We start from the raw sequence: 17,758 nt of genomic DNA on the forward strand, positions 1-17,758 counted from the left end.
ATGTTTCCAGCTGAATGCAATGGCAAACAGAGCAGCCGGAAAAGGCTATGAGAATGAAGATAACTACTCGGACATCAAGTTTCAGTTTATTGGCATTGAGAACATTCACGTGATGAGGAACAGTTTACAGAAGATGTTGGAAGGTAAATATTCTTCACCAGTGTTTTACTGGAGGAGTAACATGAAGCCCTGGAGCCCTAACATATAACTGACCACATACCGGTATACTGTATCTGTTGCAGTGTGTATGGATACATATTATATACAGCAGTGTATTGATATGTGAGGTAAGAGGTATAAATTACACCTCGTACCTCACATGCCGGTAAACTGCTGTATATTCCATATATCTGTACCCACTGCATCTATTATGCCTCGTACTTAACATATCAGTACACTGCTGTATATACAAAATAGCGGTACAGACTGCATGTATTTTACCATATAATAGATGCAGTGTGTATGGATATACAGTATATACAGCAGTGTACTGATATGTGAGGTACTAGGTATATTAGATACAGAAATGTATTATTTACAGCAGTGTACTGATATGTCAGGTAAGAGGTATAAATTACACCTTATACTTCACATATCAGTACGCTGCTGTATATACTATATACCTGTACAGACTGCATCTATAATACCTCGTACCTCACATATCAGTACACTTCTTTGTATACTATATATTTGTATATACTGCATGTATTATAAAAGTATAATACATGCAGTTTGTACAGATATATAGTATATACAGCAGTGTACTGATGTGTAAGGTACGAGGTATTATAGATGCAGTGTGTACAGATATATAGGATATACAGCAGTGTACTGATATGTGAGGTATGAGGTATAAATTACACCTCGTACCTCACATGTCGGTAAACTGATGTATATTCTATATATCTGTACCCACTGCTTCTATTATGCCTCGTACTTCACATATCAGTACACTGCTGTATATACTATATATCTGTACACACTGCATTTATTATACCTCATATCTCAGTACACTGCTGTGCTGTATATACTTTATGTCTGTACACACTGCATCTATTATACCTCTTACCATGTGACCTGTGACGTCACACTTCCTTTTACCCACTCCATTCTACCTTCTACCATGAGGCTCTGCAATGTTATGTTTATATGTGTTTTGTACAGCTGTGTTGGTGACATTAGAGCTAGTTCCAACAAGAACAATCCACATGCATGAGACGGGCAGGTGTTCACACGGAAATCCTTCCTGCTGGCCAATATTTCTCTTTTCGGCACCATAGAGGGTTATTTTTCTTTTCCATTTCCTCAGGAGGAACAAGTGCCATTGGTGTAAGGGGAACACCATCTAGGATGTAAAGAAGACGGTGCAATACATCTTTGCGGTCGTTTTTTGGCTTTAAAAAGCCATATTTTGCATAAAAATGTGAATAAGTCTCAATTTGCTCAAACATTTATTTTTTGGGCCATGCTTGCCTAAAATGTGTGTGATTTACTGTGAGATGGCATGACTTAAGTTAGATTCAAGAATACTAAACCCAGAAAATGGGACAAATCTATGTATACTATGGCCATGTCCTTTTGACCTCCTTGATTTTCTGCTGACAGTTGGGTGAGCAGAAGGACTTAGACAAAGGGTGAGGCTTTGCCAAAGGGATTTTCCCATACTTTAGATATTGATGACCTATTCTTCAGATCGACGAGTGTCTGACACCAGTCACCCCCAATGAAGCTGTTTTGGGCATCCAATGGAGCTGAAAGCACAGTATTCTGTCCACTGTGTAGCTGTGCTGGGGTTTAGCAGCTCAGCTCCGATTCAGGGGAACGAAAGCAGAGCGGAAGTACGCCACTGGAAAATACTTAGTGGATGGAGCCTTTTGACCATTGTATAGTCTCTGACCCAGGCGGGTTGCCAGGTTTCAGATCCCCACTGACTAATCTGATTGGTTTCTATGAGGTAACTTCCAGTCTAGACTGGACCAGGTTAATGCTGTGGATGTTGTGTATCTAGACTTTTCAGAGGTGGATGATACTGTGCCACATAAAAGGTTGGTACATAAAATCAGAATACCCAGACTAAGGGAAAATCTATATGATTGTTATATAAGTTGAACATCTGGCCTGTCCTTTAGAGATCCATTCAAGAACCTTGTCTTAGGTAGGAAGCCTACGAAGGTCAGTAAAATCTATTTGGCATATTAGAACTTTTTGGTTGTTTGGCTTGGTTTTGGACTATATTCGTTATGCCTCTCCTCTTTACAATATACTGTCTCCAGATTTGAATCTCTGTTTTCAGTCTGGCAAGAAACTTGATAAGTTCAGGTAATATAATCCACAGAGTACGTGGATGAAGCAGGACTGTGGCACTAAGTTTAGCTCAATTGCGTCAGTAACCTTTGGTTTGTAAGATAAACAGGTCACAGGGGTTTTGTTCACTTTCATTTTGGATCCCCTCAGTACAGATAAACATGAATGGAGTACATCCATGAACTGCACACATGCATAGGTTCAATGAAGCCAGGGACTTCTTCAGGATTAGGCCTCATGCACACGAACGTTTTTTTTTCACGGTCCGCAAAAACGGGGTCCGTAGGTCCGTGATCCGTGACCGTTTTTTCGTCCGTGGGTCTTCCTTGATTTTTGGAGGATCCACGGACATGAAAAAAAAAAAGTTTTGGTGTCCGCCTGGCCGTGCGGAGCCAAACGGATCCGTCCTGAATTACAATGCAAGTCAATGGGGACGGATCCGTTTGACGTTGACACAATATGTGCCATTTCAAACGGATCCGTCCCCATTGACTTTCAATGTAAAGTCCGGAGTCCCTTTTATACCATCGGATCGGAGTTTTCTCCAATCCGATGGTATATTTTAACTTGAAGCGTCCCCATCACCATGGGAACGCCTCTATGTTAGAATATACTGTCGGATATGAGTTACATTGTGAAACCTCATTTCCGACAGTATATTCTAACACAGAGGCGTTCCCATGGTGATGGGGACGCTTCTAGTTAGAATATACTACAAACTGTGTACATGACTGCCCCCTGCTGCCTAGCAGCATCCGATCTCTTACAGGGGGCCGTGATCAGCACAATTAACCCCTCAGGTGCCGCACCTGAAGGGGTTAATTGTACTATCATATCCCCCTGTAAGAGATCAGGGCTGCCAGGCAGCAGGGGGCAGACCCCCCCCCCCCCTCCCCAGTTTGAATATCATTGGTGGCCAGTGCGGCCCCCCCCCCTTCCTCTATTGTAATAAATCGTTGGTGGCACAGTGTGCGCCCCCCCCTTCCTCCCTCTATTGTAATAATTCGTTGGTGGCACAGTGTGCCCCCCCCCCCGCCCCCCCTTCCTCCCTCTATTGTAATAATTCGTTGGTGGCACAGTGTGCGCCCCCCCCCCTTCCTCCCTCTATTGTAATAAATCGTTGGTGGCACAGTGTGCGCCCCCCATTGGCCCCCCTCCCTCTATAGCATTAACAACATTGGTGGCCAGTGTGCGGCCTCCCATCTCCCCCCCCGATCATTGGTGGCAGCGGGTTACTAGCAATAGTACAATAGTAAAAGATTCATACTTACCTGGGAGCTGCGATGTTCGTGTCCGGCCGGGAGCTCCTCCTACTGGTAAGTGACGGTTCATTTAGCAATGCGCCGCACAGACCTGTCACTGTCACTTACCAGTAGGTGGAGCTCCCGGCCGGACACGAACATCGCAGCAGCAGGTAAGTATGAATCTTCTACTATTGTACTATTGCTAAGTAACCATGGCAACGAGGACTGTAGTAGCGTCCTGGTTGCCATGGTTACCGATCGGAGCCCCAGCGATTAAACTGGGACTCCGATCGGAACTCCGCTGCCACCAATGATGGGGGGGGGGGGGAGATGAGAGGCCGCACACTGGCCACCAACGTTGTTAATGCTATAGAGGGAGGGGGGGGCAATGGGGGGCGCACACTGTGCCACCAACGATTTATTACAATAGAGGGAGGAAGGGGGGGGGGGCGCACACTGTGCCACCAACGAATTATTACAATAGAGGGAGGGAGGGGGGGGGGGGGGGGGCGCACACTGTGCCACCAACGAATTATTACAATAGAGGGAGGGGGGGGGGCGCACTGGCCACCAATGATATTAAAACTGGGGAGGGGGGGGGAGGGTCTGCCCCCTGCTGCCTGGCAGCCCTGATCTCTTACAGGGGGCCGTGATCAGCACAATTAACCCCTTCAGGTGCGGCAGAATACATTTGGAGCCAATTAGACACCTCCCTGATGGTATTGCATGATGGATAATTATCTGCCTGTATTTCTCACCATTGAGGACACTATTAATCCGGAACGAATACTATTTTGGGGGATGTATGCCTTTTTGATCACTTTTTATTTTATAATGCTATTGATTACGGCATCTTAGGGGTTTAATGTCCGTTGTTGGAATTATGTCCAATCACAGACACTGCGGGCAGTTGTCTGCTATATCCTACAGCAGTCTCTGGAAGACTATGGCGCTGCCACTCAGCTCCTGAGCGGGCGCTATGTGTAAAGCCCTAACTACTCAAACGGGTTAAAAGCAATTTTCACCTATTCAATGGATAGGTAATAATTGCTAGATTGGTGGAGGTCAGACGACTGAAATGCCCACTGATTGGCAGAATGGGTTGTCCCATGTTCCCTGTTGAACCAGAGCGGTAGACAAGTGTTGCTGCTCCATTCCAAATCCGTGGCACTGACGGGGATAACTTAAGCTACTTTCACATTAGCGTTTTTTGCGGACCCGTCATGGATCTGCAAAAATGCTTCTGTTACCATAATACAACCGCATACATCCGTCATGAACAGATCCGGTTGTATTATGTCTTCTATAGCCATGACGGATCCATCGTGAACACCATTGAAAGTCAATTGGAGACGAATTTGTTTTCTATTGTGTCAGAGAAAACGGATCCGTCCCCATCGACTTACAATGTGTGTTAGGACGGATCCGTCTTGCTCCGCACCACATTGCGGACAGAAAAATGCTGCAGGGATTGCAACCAAACGGAACGGAATGCATTTTGGTAACGGGACCCCCATTCTGGCAATAGGTGAGGGTATTATTTAGTATTATTTAAATATGAGGAAGAGTGACATTAATACTTTACAAACTATTACACTAAAATATTAATGAAAATGAGTCAAACCAGATGCATCCATCTGTGGTAAGCCCTATTTTCGGGTTCTTGTCACCATAAGTACAGAGCAGGTTACTGGCTGGCTGAATGACATATGAGGCTTCGGGAAGGGGTACTGGATCTCATTGAAGAGACTCAGTGTTGTATGGAGACATTTTCCCGCAGTGCTCCATGGGAAAAATTGCAAAAATACAAATTAGTTTAAAATACTAAATAATATTTTAAGCATGTTTTTTTTTAAGATGGACACCATAAAATTAAAATAGTAAAAATCCAATATTTTTTTTTTTTCACCTTCATAGTAAGGCTCATGGTGAATCTCTCTTCAACCATTTCAACAGTAAGGCCTCCTGCACACGAACGTTGTGTGCACCCGTGGCCGTTGTGCCGTTTTCCGCTTTTTTTCACGGACCCATTGACTTTCAATGGGTCCGTGGAAAAATCGGAAAATGCACCGTTTTGCAGCCGCATCCGTGATCCGTGTTTTATGGCCGTGAAAAAAATATGACCTGTCCTATTTTTTTCACGGCCAACGGTTCACGGACCCATTCAAGTCAATGGGTCCGTGAAAGAACACGGATGCACACAAGATTGGCATCCGTGTCCGTGATCCGTGGCCGTAGGTTAGTTTTTATACAGACGGATCCGAAGATCCGTCTGTATAAAAGCTTTTTCAAAGCTGAGTTTTCACTTCGTGAAAACTCAGAACCGACAGTATATTCTAACACAGAAGCGTTCCCATGGTGATGGGGACGCTTCTAGTTAGAATACACTACAAACTGTGTGCATGACTGCCCCCTGCTGCCTGGCAGCACCCGATCTCTTACAGGGGGCCGTGATCAGCACAATTAACCCCTTCAGGTGCGGCACCTGAAGGGGTTAATTGTGCTGATCACGGCCCCCAGTAAGAGATCAGGGCTGCCAGGCAGCAGGGGGCAGACCCTTCCCCCCCCTCCCCAGTTTAAATATCATTGGTGGCCAGTGCGGCCCCCCCCCTCTCCCTCTATTGTAATTATTCGTTGGTGGCACAGTGTGCGCCCCCGCCCCTCCCTTCCTCTATTGTAATAATTCGTTGGTGGCACAGTGTGCGCCCCCCCCCCCTCCCTCCCTCTATTGTAATAATTCGTTGGTGGCACAGTGTGCGCCCCCCCATCGGCCCCCCCCCCTCCCTCTATAGCATTAACAACATTGGTGGCCAGTGTGCGGCCTCCCATCTCCCCCCCCCCCATCATTGGTGGCAGCGGAGTTCCGATCGGAGTCCCAGTTTAATCGCTGGGGCTCCGATCGGTAACCATGGCAACCAGGACGCTGGTTGCCATGGTTACTTAGCAATAGTACAATAGTAGAAGATTCATACTTACCGGGCCGGCTGCTGCGATGTTCGTGTCCGGCCGGGAGCTCCACCTACTGGTAAGTGTCATTGCTAAATGAACTGTCACTTACCAGTAGGAGGAGCTCCCGGCCGGAAGCAGAAATCGCAGCTCCCAGGTAAGTATGAATCACTACTGCTAGTAACCCGCTGCCACCAATGATGGGGGATGGGGGATGGGGGATGGGGGATGGGGGATGGGGGATGGGGGGGGGGGGGGGGGGGGAGAGGGGGGGCCGCACACTGGCCACCAATGTTGTTAATGCTAGGGGGGGGGGGGGGCCAATGGGGGGCGCACACTGTGCCACCAACGATTACAATAGAGGGAGGAAGGGGGGGGGGGGCGCACACTGTGCCACCAAGGAATTATTACAATAGAGGGAGGAAGGCGGGGGGGCGCACACTGTGCCACCAAGGAATTATTACAATAGAGGGAGGAAGGGGGGGGGGGGGCTGCACTGGCCACCAATGATATTCAAACTGGGGAGGGGGGAGGGGGGGTCTGCCCCCTGCTGCCTGGCAGCCCTGATCTCTTACAGGGGGAGATGATAGCACAATTAACCCCTTCAGGTGCGGCACCTGAAGGGTTAATTGTGCTGATCACAGCCCCCTGTAAGAGATCGGATGCTGCTAGGCAGCAGGGGGCAGTCATGTACACAGTTTGTAGTATATTCTAACTAGAAGCGTCCCCATCACCATGGGAACGCCTCTGTGTTAGAATATACTGTCGGAAATGAGGTTTCACGATCTAACTCATATCCGACAGTATATTCTAACATAGAGGCGTTCCCATGGTGATGGGGACGCTTCAAGTTAAAATATACCATCGGATTGGAGAAAACTCCGATCCGATGGTATAAAAGGGACTCCAGACTTTACATTGAAAGTCAATGGGGACGGATCCGTTTGAAATGGCACCATATTGTGTCAACGTCAAACGGATCCGTCCCCATTGACTTGCATTGTAATTCAGGACGGATCCGTTTGGCTCCGCACGGCCAGGCGGACACCAAAACGACTTTTTTTTCATGTCCGTGGATCCTCCAAAAATCAAGGAAGACCCACGGACGAAAAAACGGTCACGGATCACGGGAAAACGGAACCCCGTTTTGCGGACCGCAAAAAAATACGGTCGTGTGCATGAGGCCTAAGCCTGCAGGAAAACGACTCCCAGTGAGCTCAAAATCCCAGTTGTCAGATACAGTTTATACAGTGGGCTTTATGTTGTTTTTTTAATGGTCACTTCAGATTTTGAACTTTGAAGCCCCTATAGATCTCAATGTACTACACAATAGAATATTCACTGCATTTTTCAACAATTTGGCTTTTGTTGATCTTCATTTCCATGAAAAACGGATGCAACAAAATGTCTCTTAGTACTGAGAACTATTATTCAGGGATCATTCTTTGAATTGTCAGGTATTGTTTTTTTTTTTTCTGGATGTCCTAGAAAGAGGTGAGGACTCAGCAGTTGGCCTCCAAGATTATGATTTCATCCTAAGGTATCACTGTGGAGTCTTAAGACCTTGTCTTCTCACAGCTTGATTCTTTCCTTTTAGTAGGAAGCTTTATATTTACCACGTCACTGTTATGCATTGTTACTTATTTTTATGCTATGTGAATGTTTATGCAACATTGACCACTGAGCTTTTATTATATAATTGTCAGTAAAGCTGTGGTCTGCTGCTAAAAATATTCTAAAGATAATATACAACCATATTTCTTGTACCTGCTGAATTTAATTCTAGTAGCTTCCTGCTTCATGACTAGCTGTGTTTTGACCCTAAGTTGAAGTGCCTTAGATCGAATGCTCTGGGGTCACTTATCAAGTTGCACAACAGTCTCTATATTATTAGATAATAGAGTATTATCTATGTTCCTATACGAATATTTGCTACACAAATGGCCACTATGTTTTTTTATATATCATTGCATACATCAAAAGTAACAAGTGAATATATGAAACATTCTAATAACGTACATTTTATTATTGAAAACGCCTCTGTTTCCACTTATCAGCTCTGTTTCTCCCTTTCCTAATAACCTTCACTTTGAATACTGTGGTAAATCTGTCTTGAGACATCAAAGCAGACTGTCAGCTCAGTGGGACAGACTTAAAGGGGTTGTGTCACAAAACAAGTTTTCAAACCAGCATGTGGATCTGAATACTTTTGTAATTGCATGTAATTAAACATTTAATGTAGTGAGCTATTCAATAAAATGTATCTGTATAGCGCCACCTGCTGTATGTTCTTTTCCTTATTTTTGTCCATCTCACTGAGCTAGTGGAATGTACTGTGGCAGTTACAGGGAGAGAGCTGAAGCAGAAAGGACATGCCCTCTGAGCTGCCAGCCTAAAGATAATTTAGCAGAGCAAATGAAGTAGTGAATGTAGAGGTCTCTGTGCAGTACAGGGATGGTTCTAGCTTTGTTAGAAAGAGATTGGCATGTACTATATGATGTCTGAATTTCATTTTGTACATCAATCATGGCATAACCCCTTTAAGGCTATTTTACACTGCTCAATTGTCAGGCAGATTATTAGGGACGAACACTCATTCCTGATAATTTGCCCGGGTAATAGTGCTGTCGGGCACCCGAGGGAAACACTTTGCTCACCTTGTGAAACAATCGTTCATGTGAACGCCTAAATCATTGTTCCTGGGCAGCAGATTTTGCTGTCTAAACAACACTCTAATGTCCAGGAACAGTGAATCTGTATGGGGATCACTGATGGCAGTAGCAAGTGCTCATCCCCATACAGTGGAGGGGATTGCTGTATTTAAATGCTGTGCTTCACCTCCACTAAAAAGCAGGCAATAGTCAGAAGGAACACTTCCTCCCCAACAATCTCCTGCTCCATTGGATTGTATAAAAGGGCCCTTACAAACAGATGTTGGAGTAGGTAACAGTGTTATTTCTCACTGCAAGTTCTTTATTCACATCACTACTGCGCAGTATCTTTCTATAATGTCCCATACGGTGGTATGTAAAGGTTTGGGCACCTCTGGTCAAAATTACTGTTACTGTGAACAGTTAAGCAAGTCGGAGATAAAATGATCTCCAAAGGCATAATTTATTTTAAATCTCTTACATTTTTTCAAAATAACAAAAAAGGAAAAGGGCCCAAAGCAAAACTTTGGGCACCCTGTATGTTTAGTACCGAGTAGCACCCCCTTTCACAGTTCATAAATGCATTTTGTAGCCAGCCAGCATGCACTGCACTTTTCAGGTCTATCCACAGATTTTCAATAATGTCCAGATCAGGAGATTGTGAGGGCCATGTTAAAACCTGCAGCTTGCGCCTTTTGAGGTAGTCTACTGTGGAGTTTTATATGTGTTTAGAAGCCATCCTCTTTTCAACTTTTCAACTTCAGCTTTTCTACAGTTGGTGTTATGTTTGCTTGCAGAATTTGCTGGAATTTCATTGAATCCATTCTTCTCTCTACCCATAAAATGTTCTTGTGCCATTGGCTGCAACACAACCTCAAAGCATGATTGATCCACCCCAATGAGTATTCTTTTTTATTACATTCTGTGCTTTTTATTACTCCAAACATACCTTTGCTCATTGTGGCCAAAGAGTTCTATTTAACCTTATCGGTCCACAGGACTTGTTTTTCAAAATGTACCAGGCTTGTTTAGATGTTCTTTTGCAATCTTATAATGCAGAATTTAGTCGTGAGGACGCAGGAGAGGTTTTCTTCTGATGACTCTTCCATGAAGGCCATATTTGTGCAGGTGTCTCTGAACAGTTGAACAATGTTCCACAACTCCAGAGTCTGCTAAATCTTCCTGAAGGTCTTTTGCAGTCAAGTGGAGGTTCTGATTTGCCTTTCTAGCAATCCTACAAGCAGCTGTCTCTGAAATTTTCTTGGTCTTCCGCACCTTCGCTTGACCTCCACTGTTCCTGTTTACTGCTATTTCTTAATTAAATTTTGAAGTGAGGAAATGGCAATCTGAAAATGCTATCTTCGTATAGCCTTCTCCTGCTTTGTGGGCCTCAACCATCTTCATTTTCAGAGTGTAAGGAAGCTGCTTAGATGCACGTCACTTTCATAAACTGTCCCTTTGAATTCAGAGCTCACGCATAAAATGTTTTTTAATATTATGAAAGTGACGTCTATCACTGTATATTTATGTGAATGTTTTATAGAAATGTGGAATGTCTTATAGAAATAGTAAATGTTGATGCAAACTGTGAGCCAGACAATTTTTTTATATTATCTTTCATTTTTAACTTTATGCCTTTTGGAGCTCATTTCATCTTGCTTAACTGTTCACAGTAACAGTAAGTTTTACCAGGGGTGCCCAAACTTTTGTATAACACTGTACAGTACTGCTTGTGCATATCTCAGTGATAATTAAAGGGAGCAGAATCCTGTGCACACCATCAAAGACATCATAGCAGCTAATCTGCACTCGCTGAAAATTAGATATGTAGTCTGCAGAGGGAAACAGCTAAAAAACACAGGAAGCAAGTCATATATTGGGCAGATATGGTGCTACACCTCAAGAGGACTATGTGAGCTGATACACACACTTTGTGCTCAGGTCAACATGCTGATATGCTTCGTCCAATTTAAAGAGGACCTTTCATCAGAAAAAAGTGTGTGCAATTCTTATACTACCTTATCGGGCTGCTGCCACTGATGTCTGGACACTTTTTTTTTTTTCAAAAGGACCCCCCGTTCTCGCGAGAACATGAGCTCCTTCTCCCTGGCTAAGAGCGGGGCGCTGCAATTGAATGCGCTCTCTGCCAGGGAGAAGATAACACCTACTATAACCAAGTTGCCTCATTTGCATATAAGGCAACGAAACAAACGGGAAGCACAGCGGGCAAACGGGGGGTCCTTTTGAAAAAAAAAAAAAGTGTCCGGACATCAGTGGCAGCAGCCCGATAAGGTAGTATAAGAATTGCACACACTTTTCTGATGAAAGGTCCTCTTTAAAGACTGGAATTTAAAGGTGGAAAATGATGGTCATATAACCCCCTGTAAATATACATTTACTGTATAAAATGTGTATTTGCAAAATGTTGTGAAGCTGGCATATTTCTACTTACAGTATCTGTTTATATGATTGCAGTATGTGAACTCCGATCTCCGTCCATGGGTGAATTTCTTTGGGGTCTTGAAGCCTCTGGATGGTTAAAACACATCAAAACAATACTGGATGCTGGCATCTTCATTACAAAGGTATTCAGATGTGTCGTATCTGTGTCCGCTACATCCATATTCCACAGCCGGGTGTCTTCTTTGTGCTTCCGTAGTCTTTATCTTTGAGCATGGGCTGATTTTATAAACGAATGCAGTCTGAATGGTTTATCTTTATTTTATATGTGTAACGAACACTTGTGTAGACAAGAAACAAGTCATTTAAAAGTTGATAGGACTTTAAGGTGCACACTGACTTCCTAAATTAAGAATATGATTTTTAATAATATGTTGGTATAATTTTCATATTCAGGCCGTGTCAGAAGAGGGCGCCAGTGTGCTTGTTCATTGTTCCGATGGATGGGACCGCACAGCACAGGTCTGCTCTGTATCCAGTCTATTACTGGACCCTTATTACAGGACCATCAAAGGATTTATGGTAAGAAAACTATTTGATATTTGAGGTGATAGGGATTTACTCATTATTGTTTGTACTGTATATTCTTACGTATTTCTATTTTACTCAAACAGGTGTTGATAGAAAAAGACTGGATTTCATTTGGACACAAGTTTAACCACAGGTAATACATGCTGGATATTGAGCTACTCACATAAACAGGAGCTGTTACCTCTTCTGGCATGTGTTTTAGTAACTACTTCCATTTTCCTTAACAATTCTGGAGCATCTGTTCTTATAACTCTATGCTGTACCGTTCCTCTAGTATTCCTGCTAGAAGTTTATGAATAAAGATCTGTCTGGGTGTTACCAGTTGGGGATGTGTACTTGCACAGGCTAGCACTGATCGCCCTGATTGGATAGTATCAGATTGTGCTTTTGCATACTACTGGCAATTCATTTCTTAACGTCTAGTAGGAATAATAGAAGAATGGCGCAACTTAGAATTATAAGAATAGATGCTCCAAAGAGACATGCTAGAAGAGGTGACAGGTCCTCTTGGGTTTCCCTATATTTTGGGCTGAAGGCCTACCCCATCAAAAATTGATTTAACAATAATTTTATAAGGAAAGCTAATATTTAATTGTATGTTTTTGTGGTCTGGCCATGGTAACTTATAGTGGCCAGATTTTACACTGTAGTGTATGGGGATCCATCAGAAAAACACAATGTGCCCTTTCCATTAGCCTTTTTTTCCTATTGACTTTATGACATCCATGAGACATCAGGTTCGCAGGCTGTCATCCATCATATGAGGTTAGCATGGAAGCTCATATTAAGGCTCCATTCAGAGATCCGTACTGTGTTTTGCGGATCCGCGGATCTTCAAAACACGGACAGTGGCAATGTGCGTTCCGCATTTTGCAGACCGCACATCGCCGGCACTAATAGAATATGCCTATTCTTGTCCGCAATTGCGAACAAGAATAGGACACGTTCTATTTTTTTCGGGAACGGAATTGCGGACCTGGAAGTGCGGGTCCGCAATTCCGTATCCGGGCAGCACATTGTGCTGCCCCATAGAAATGAATGGGTCCACAATTCCATTCCGCAAAATGCGGAACGAAATTGCAGACGTGTGAATGGACCCTAAGCGCGTCTTAATATTCTGCAGTGATGAATGAAGGATTCATATGTTAGACATCGGATATGGATATCTAACGAATAAATCCAGGAAGACGAGCAGAAGAAACAGGAACAGGCACATAGTGGCGGTATTAGAATAGTGCGAAGTTATACATTTTTTTTAAATTGTAAAAGGCAGAGGACCTTTAAAAATACTTATACTCACCATCAAGAACTCCCACCACTCACCATCAAGAACTCCCACCATTCCAGCACTGCTGACACACTCCTCCCCGCTGCTGCAGCCATGACATGTTGTTGGCTGCAGTGATGATGTGCATGTATACCACATGTAACCACAGCCTGAGACCACTGCAGTGGTCATGTGCGGTATATGGGTACATCACAGTTGCAGTCATAAAAACAAAGCCCAACTGAGAGAAGAGAACTTGAACAGAGGGGTTCGGTATGGTGGGTATAAGTTACTATTAATATTTTAATAGTTTCCTTGCATTTTTTTTAATAACTTAGGACACCCCTTTAAAGTTATTATGTTACTTTTAACATTATTATTATTACAAATTAATTTATATTTAGGTTTTAGCCATAATTAAACTGAGTTGAAAATCCTGGAAACCTCCTTTGATTGAATAGCTTTTCATCAAATCTATACTTTAGGTACGGAAATTTAGACGGAGATCCAAAGGAAGTATCCCCGGTGATTGACCAGTTCCTGGAATGTGTCTGGCAGCTCATGGAACAGTTTCCCTGTGCATTTGAATTTAATGAGAGATTCTTGGTCCACATACAACATCATGTATACTCCTGTCAGTATGGAAACTTCCTGTGCAACTGTGAGAAGGAGAGGAGAGAACTGAGGTGAGAGAATAAGCCATCTGTATTTCGTCAGTGTAGCTTGTAGGAATGTAATGTGGCCTCTTTTTTTGTTAGAAAGGATCTAAATGATTAACTGATCACTGGGTGTCCAACAGTTGGGACACACAGCAGATGTTTAAAGGGAACCTGTCATCAACTTTATGCCGGACTCACTGAGGGCAGCATGAAATAGTGACAGAAATGCTGATTTCAGGTGTGTCACTCATGAGCTAAAAGTAAGTGGTTACTGAGAACCAGCATCATAATCACTGCAGCCCAGGCCTTGAAAAAAAGAGTCAGATCTACCTGAGAAGAGCCCTGGTTATACATAATCTCCTGCTCTCACCCGTCTGCTGATGATTCAGTTGTCTACTAGAGAGAAAGGAAGAAAACTAGGTAGAAGACTGTTAATAATGAGCAGGGAGAGCAGGAGATTATGAATAACCATGACTCTTCTCAGGTGGCCGGGACTCTTTTCCAGGCCCAGTCTGCAATGATTGTGATGTCGGTTCTCAGCAACCACTTACTTTTAACTTATAAATGACAGACCGCAGAAATCAACTCACCTGTGTCTACTTTATTCTGCTGTTAGTATGGGCAGCATAAAGTTGATGACAGGTTTCCTTTAGGCCGCATGCACACGACCATGGTGTGTTTTGCGGTCCACAAAACGCGGATCCGCAAAACAAGCATGGCGCCTGTGCACGTTCTGCAATTTGCGGAACGGCACGGACAGCCTATACATATAACTGCCTATTCTTGTCCGCAAAGCGGGGACAAGAATAGGACATGTTATATTTTTTTTGCGGGGCCACGGAACGGAGCAACGGATGCGGACAGCACATGGAGTGCTGTCCGCATCTTTTGCGGCCCCATTGAAGTGAATGGGTCCGCATCCGAGACGCCAAAACGGCGGCTCGGATGCGGACCAAAACAACGGTCGTGTGCATGAGGCCTTAAAGGGTTTCCCAAGATTTAGGATAGGTCCTCAATATCTGCACTTGGGATCCATCTCCGCTGCATACAGGTGAGCATTGTGGCCTCTTCCTAGTCCTGTGACATCACACGGCCAATGTGCAGCTCAGTCCCCTTTAAGTTAAAGAAGATGTCTGAGTTATATAAAAACTTGGGCAACCCCTGAAACCTGCCTAAAATAATAAATGAATGTATACTCACCCATTTTCTCCCCTGCTAGTTCCTGAGATGCGCTCCAGTCCTCCCCGCTACTCTTTGTTTTCCTGGCTGCAGTGGTGACGTTCTGTGCACACAGGTCACTGCTGCAGCCAATCACTGGCCTCAGTAGAGATGTACCATGCATAGCTGAGGCCAGCAATTGTCTGCAGCGGTGACCTGTGCACAGAACGTCACCACTGCAGCCAAGAAGATGACGCCATCAGTGGGAGGACCAGAGCACAGTGCGCAAAGACACAGGGACAAAAACAGGTGAGTATTCATTCATTTGTTAGTTTAGGACATTTACAGGGATTGCCCAAGTTTTTATATAACTCGTACAACCCGTTTAATGGATTTAAGCTACGATACCAAGCATAGCCGCTATACAATGTACAACTCTGTGCTTGATATATTATAAAGAGGCCGCAGTGCAGCCACAGTACTGGCAGCTGGACCCCGCTTATCAGATAATGATAACGTATCCTGAGGATAGGTTATATAAGTTCTGGAAAACCCCTTTAATTCCCCTGCAGTGGCACCACAGAAAAAAAATATAAAAGAAACCTGTCACCAGAATTTTTGTGATTCAACCAACACCATGAAGTTATGTCACTTGTTATCAGCGTTCTAAACATGCCCTTGTTAAAATTGTGTTTCACTATCTATCAGTGAAATAACTTTGTTATAGGCACGTGCTATGTGTAAATTGCATACCTGGAGTCATCCGGGCAGTGCTCCTTGACTGATGTCGCCCTTGACATCAGGACTAGCTACACACATTCTGTCTACTGCACTGTCTGAGTAAATATAATTCATACAGATTTGCCCTCTAGTGGTGGTTATGAGCAGATGACATTTTTGTAGGCGTAAAAGTTCTAAAAAAAATGTATGTATAACGTCTCCAATGAAAGTGGTTCTCATAATACGTAAAAGCTATTAACTTATTGTACAATTGTCATCTTCTAGAATTCAGGAGAGAACTTATGCTCTCTGGTCTTACTTGTGGAAGCAGCGGCTGGACTATACGAACCCATTGTACAGACCTGATCACAGTCAGACACAAGGAACTCTGAGACCAAACACCACTCCATGCCATTTCAGGTAAGAGGTTATGTTGTGTTCTTCAGTGAGTTACAGTAAAAAAAAAAGCAGCAGAACCATAAGACATCACTCACGTATGCTTTAGATACAGAAACATTAAGCTAAATTATGAGTTTTATGCAATGGGACGATGACTTTTGAGCCCAATATTAAAAAGTGGTAAAAGTGTCTTTCAATGGAGAAATCCGAGGTGCAACACCCGTGACCTCTGCTCCTTGGAAGAACATTCCACATAACCATATAACATTCCACGTGACCTCTGACCTACATATTCCAGTCCGTCAACAGGAGAGTGATCTATGAACAATGTAAATACATCCACTCTTTATGGGAAGTACTACAGCAAACATTAAATTTCCTCCAATGAATTGGACACTCGGCAGTACCTCCAATCTTGGCCCTAAAGCAAAGGTGGCCAACCCGCGGCTCTCGAACCGCATGCGGCTCTTTGCCGCTTCAAGTGCGGCTCTTGCAGGGGAGCTGGGAAGCAGCTGCGCAAATAGAGAACATGGCATGCGCCGCTCTCAGCGCCTACCATGTTCTCTTCACTAGCACAGTGGAGAAGGAGGGAGTCCCTCCCTCTCCACTGTGACGCGGCTGCCGCTGCCATCAATGGGGAGATAGCAGGGAGAAGAAGGGGAGTGGCTGTGGCCACTGCACCACCAATGAATTTAATTAATTCAAGTATAGGTGGCAGCGGGTGCCGGCGGCAGTATCACATACCCGGCCTAAATAACAGGGCATGCGATCCGCCGAACCGCGACACCTGAGGGGTTAATTGCCGCGGCTTGAACCGCGGCACTTGAGGGGTTAATTGCCACGGTTCAGCGGGTATGTGATACCGCCACCGGCACCCGCTGCCTCCTATACTTTAATTAATGTGTTAATTACATTCATTGGTGGCACAGTGCGCCCCCCCCCCCTCCCCCGTATTATACATTCTAACCACTGGTGTCACAGTGCCCCCCCCCCCCCCCAAGTATTAGTATCAAAAGGTGGCAGTGGCCACAGGGTCCCCTCCCCCCTCTTCATTGGTTGCAGTTCTGATCAGAGCCCCAGCAGTGTAATCCTGGGGCTCCGATCTGTTCCCATGGCAGCCAGGACGCTACTGAAGCCCTGGTCAGCTCCCTGTGTGCACTATGCACAGGGCAGCAGGGAGAGTGTGCAGTCCTTTTCACCCTAATAGAGCTCTATCAGGGTGAATAGGACAAGGGTTCTAGCCCCTAAGGGGGCTAATAGTAAATAAAAATAAAGAAAAAACACCAAAATACTAAAAGTTTAAATCGCTCCCTTTCCCATTTTTACATATAAAATTTACAAACAATAAAAAATAAACATATTACATATCGCCATGCCCGAAAAAGTGTGAACTATTAAAATATTTAAAAAAATCACAAC

General features: G+C 44.2%; 1 protein-coding gene across 1 annotated transcript in view; it reads left to right on the top strand.

Annotated features, from left to right (window-relative positions):
- MTMR7 (myotubularin related protein 7) overlaps positions 1 to 17,758 on the top strand; it is a 70,430-nt gene that overhangs the window by 40,912 nt on the left and 11,760 nt on the right. Inside the window, exons 7-12 of the mRNA XM_040420544.1 lie at positions 11 to 143; positions 11,621 to 11,730; positions 12,002 to 12,127; positions 12,220 to 12,269; positions 13,889 to 14,089; positions 16,226 to 16,360. Of these exons, the coding sequence (XP_040276478.1) occupies positions 11 to 143; positions 11,621 to 11,730; positions 12,002 to 12,127; positions 12,220 to 12,269; positions 13,889 to 14,089; positions 16,226 to 16,360 (755 nt within the window). The remainder of the gene's footprint in view (positions 1 to 10; positions 144 to 11,620; positions 11,731 to 12,001; positions 12,128 to 12,219; positions 12,270 to 13,888; positions 14,090 to 16,225; positions 16,361 to 17,758) is intronic.

Source organism: Bufo bufo, chromosome 2 (assembly GCF_905171765.1).
Source record: "Bufo bufo chromosome 2, aBufBuf1.1, whole genome shotgun sequence".
In the NCBI taxonomy this organism is placed as follows: domain Eukaryota; kingdom Metazoa; phylum Chordata; class Amphibia; order Anura; family Bufonidae; genus Bufo; species Bufo bufo.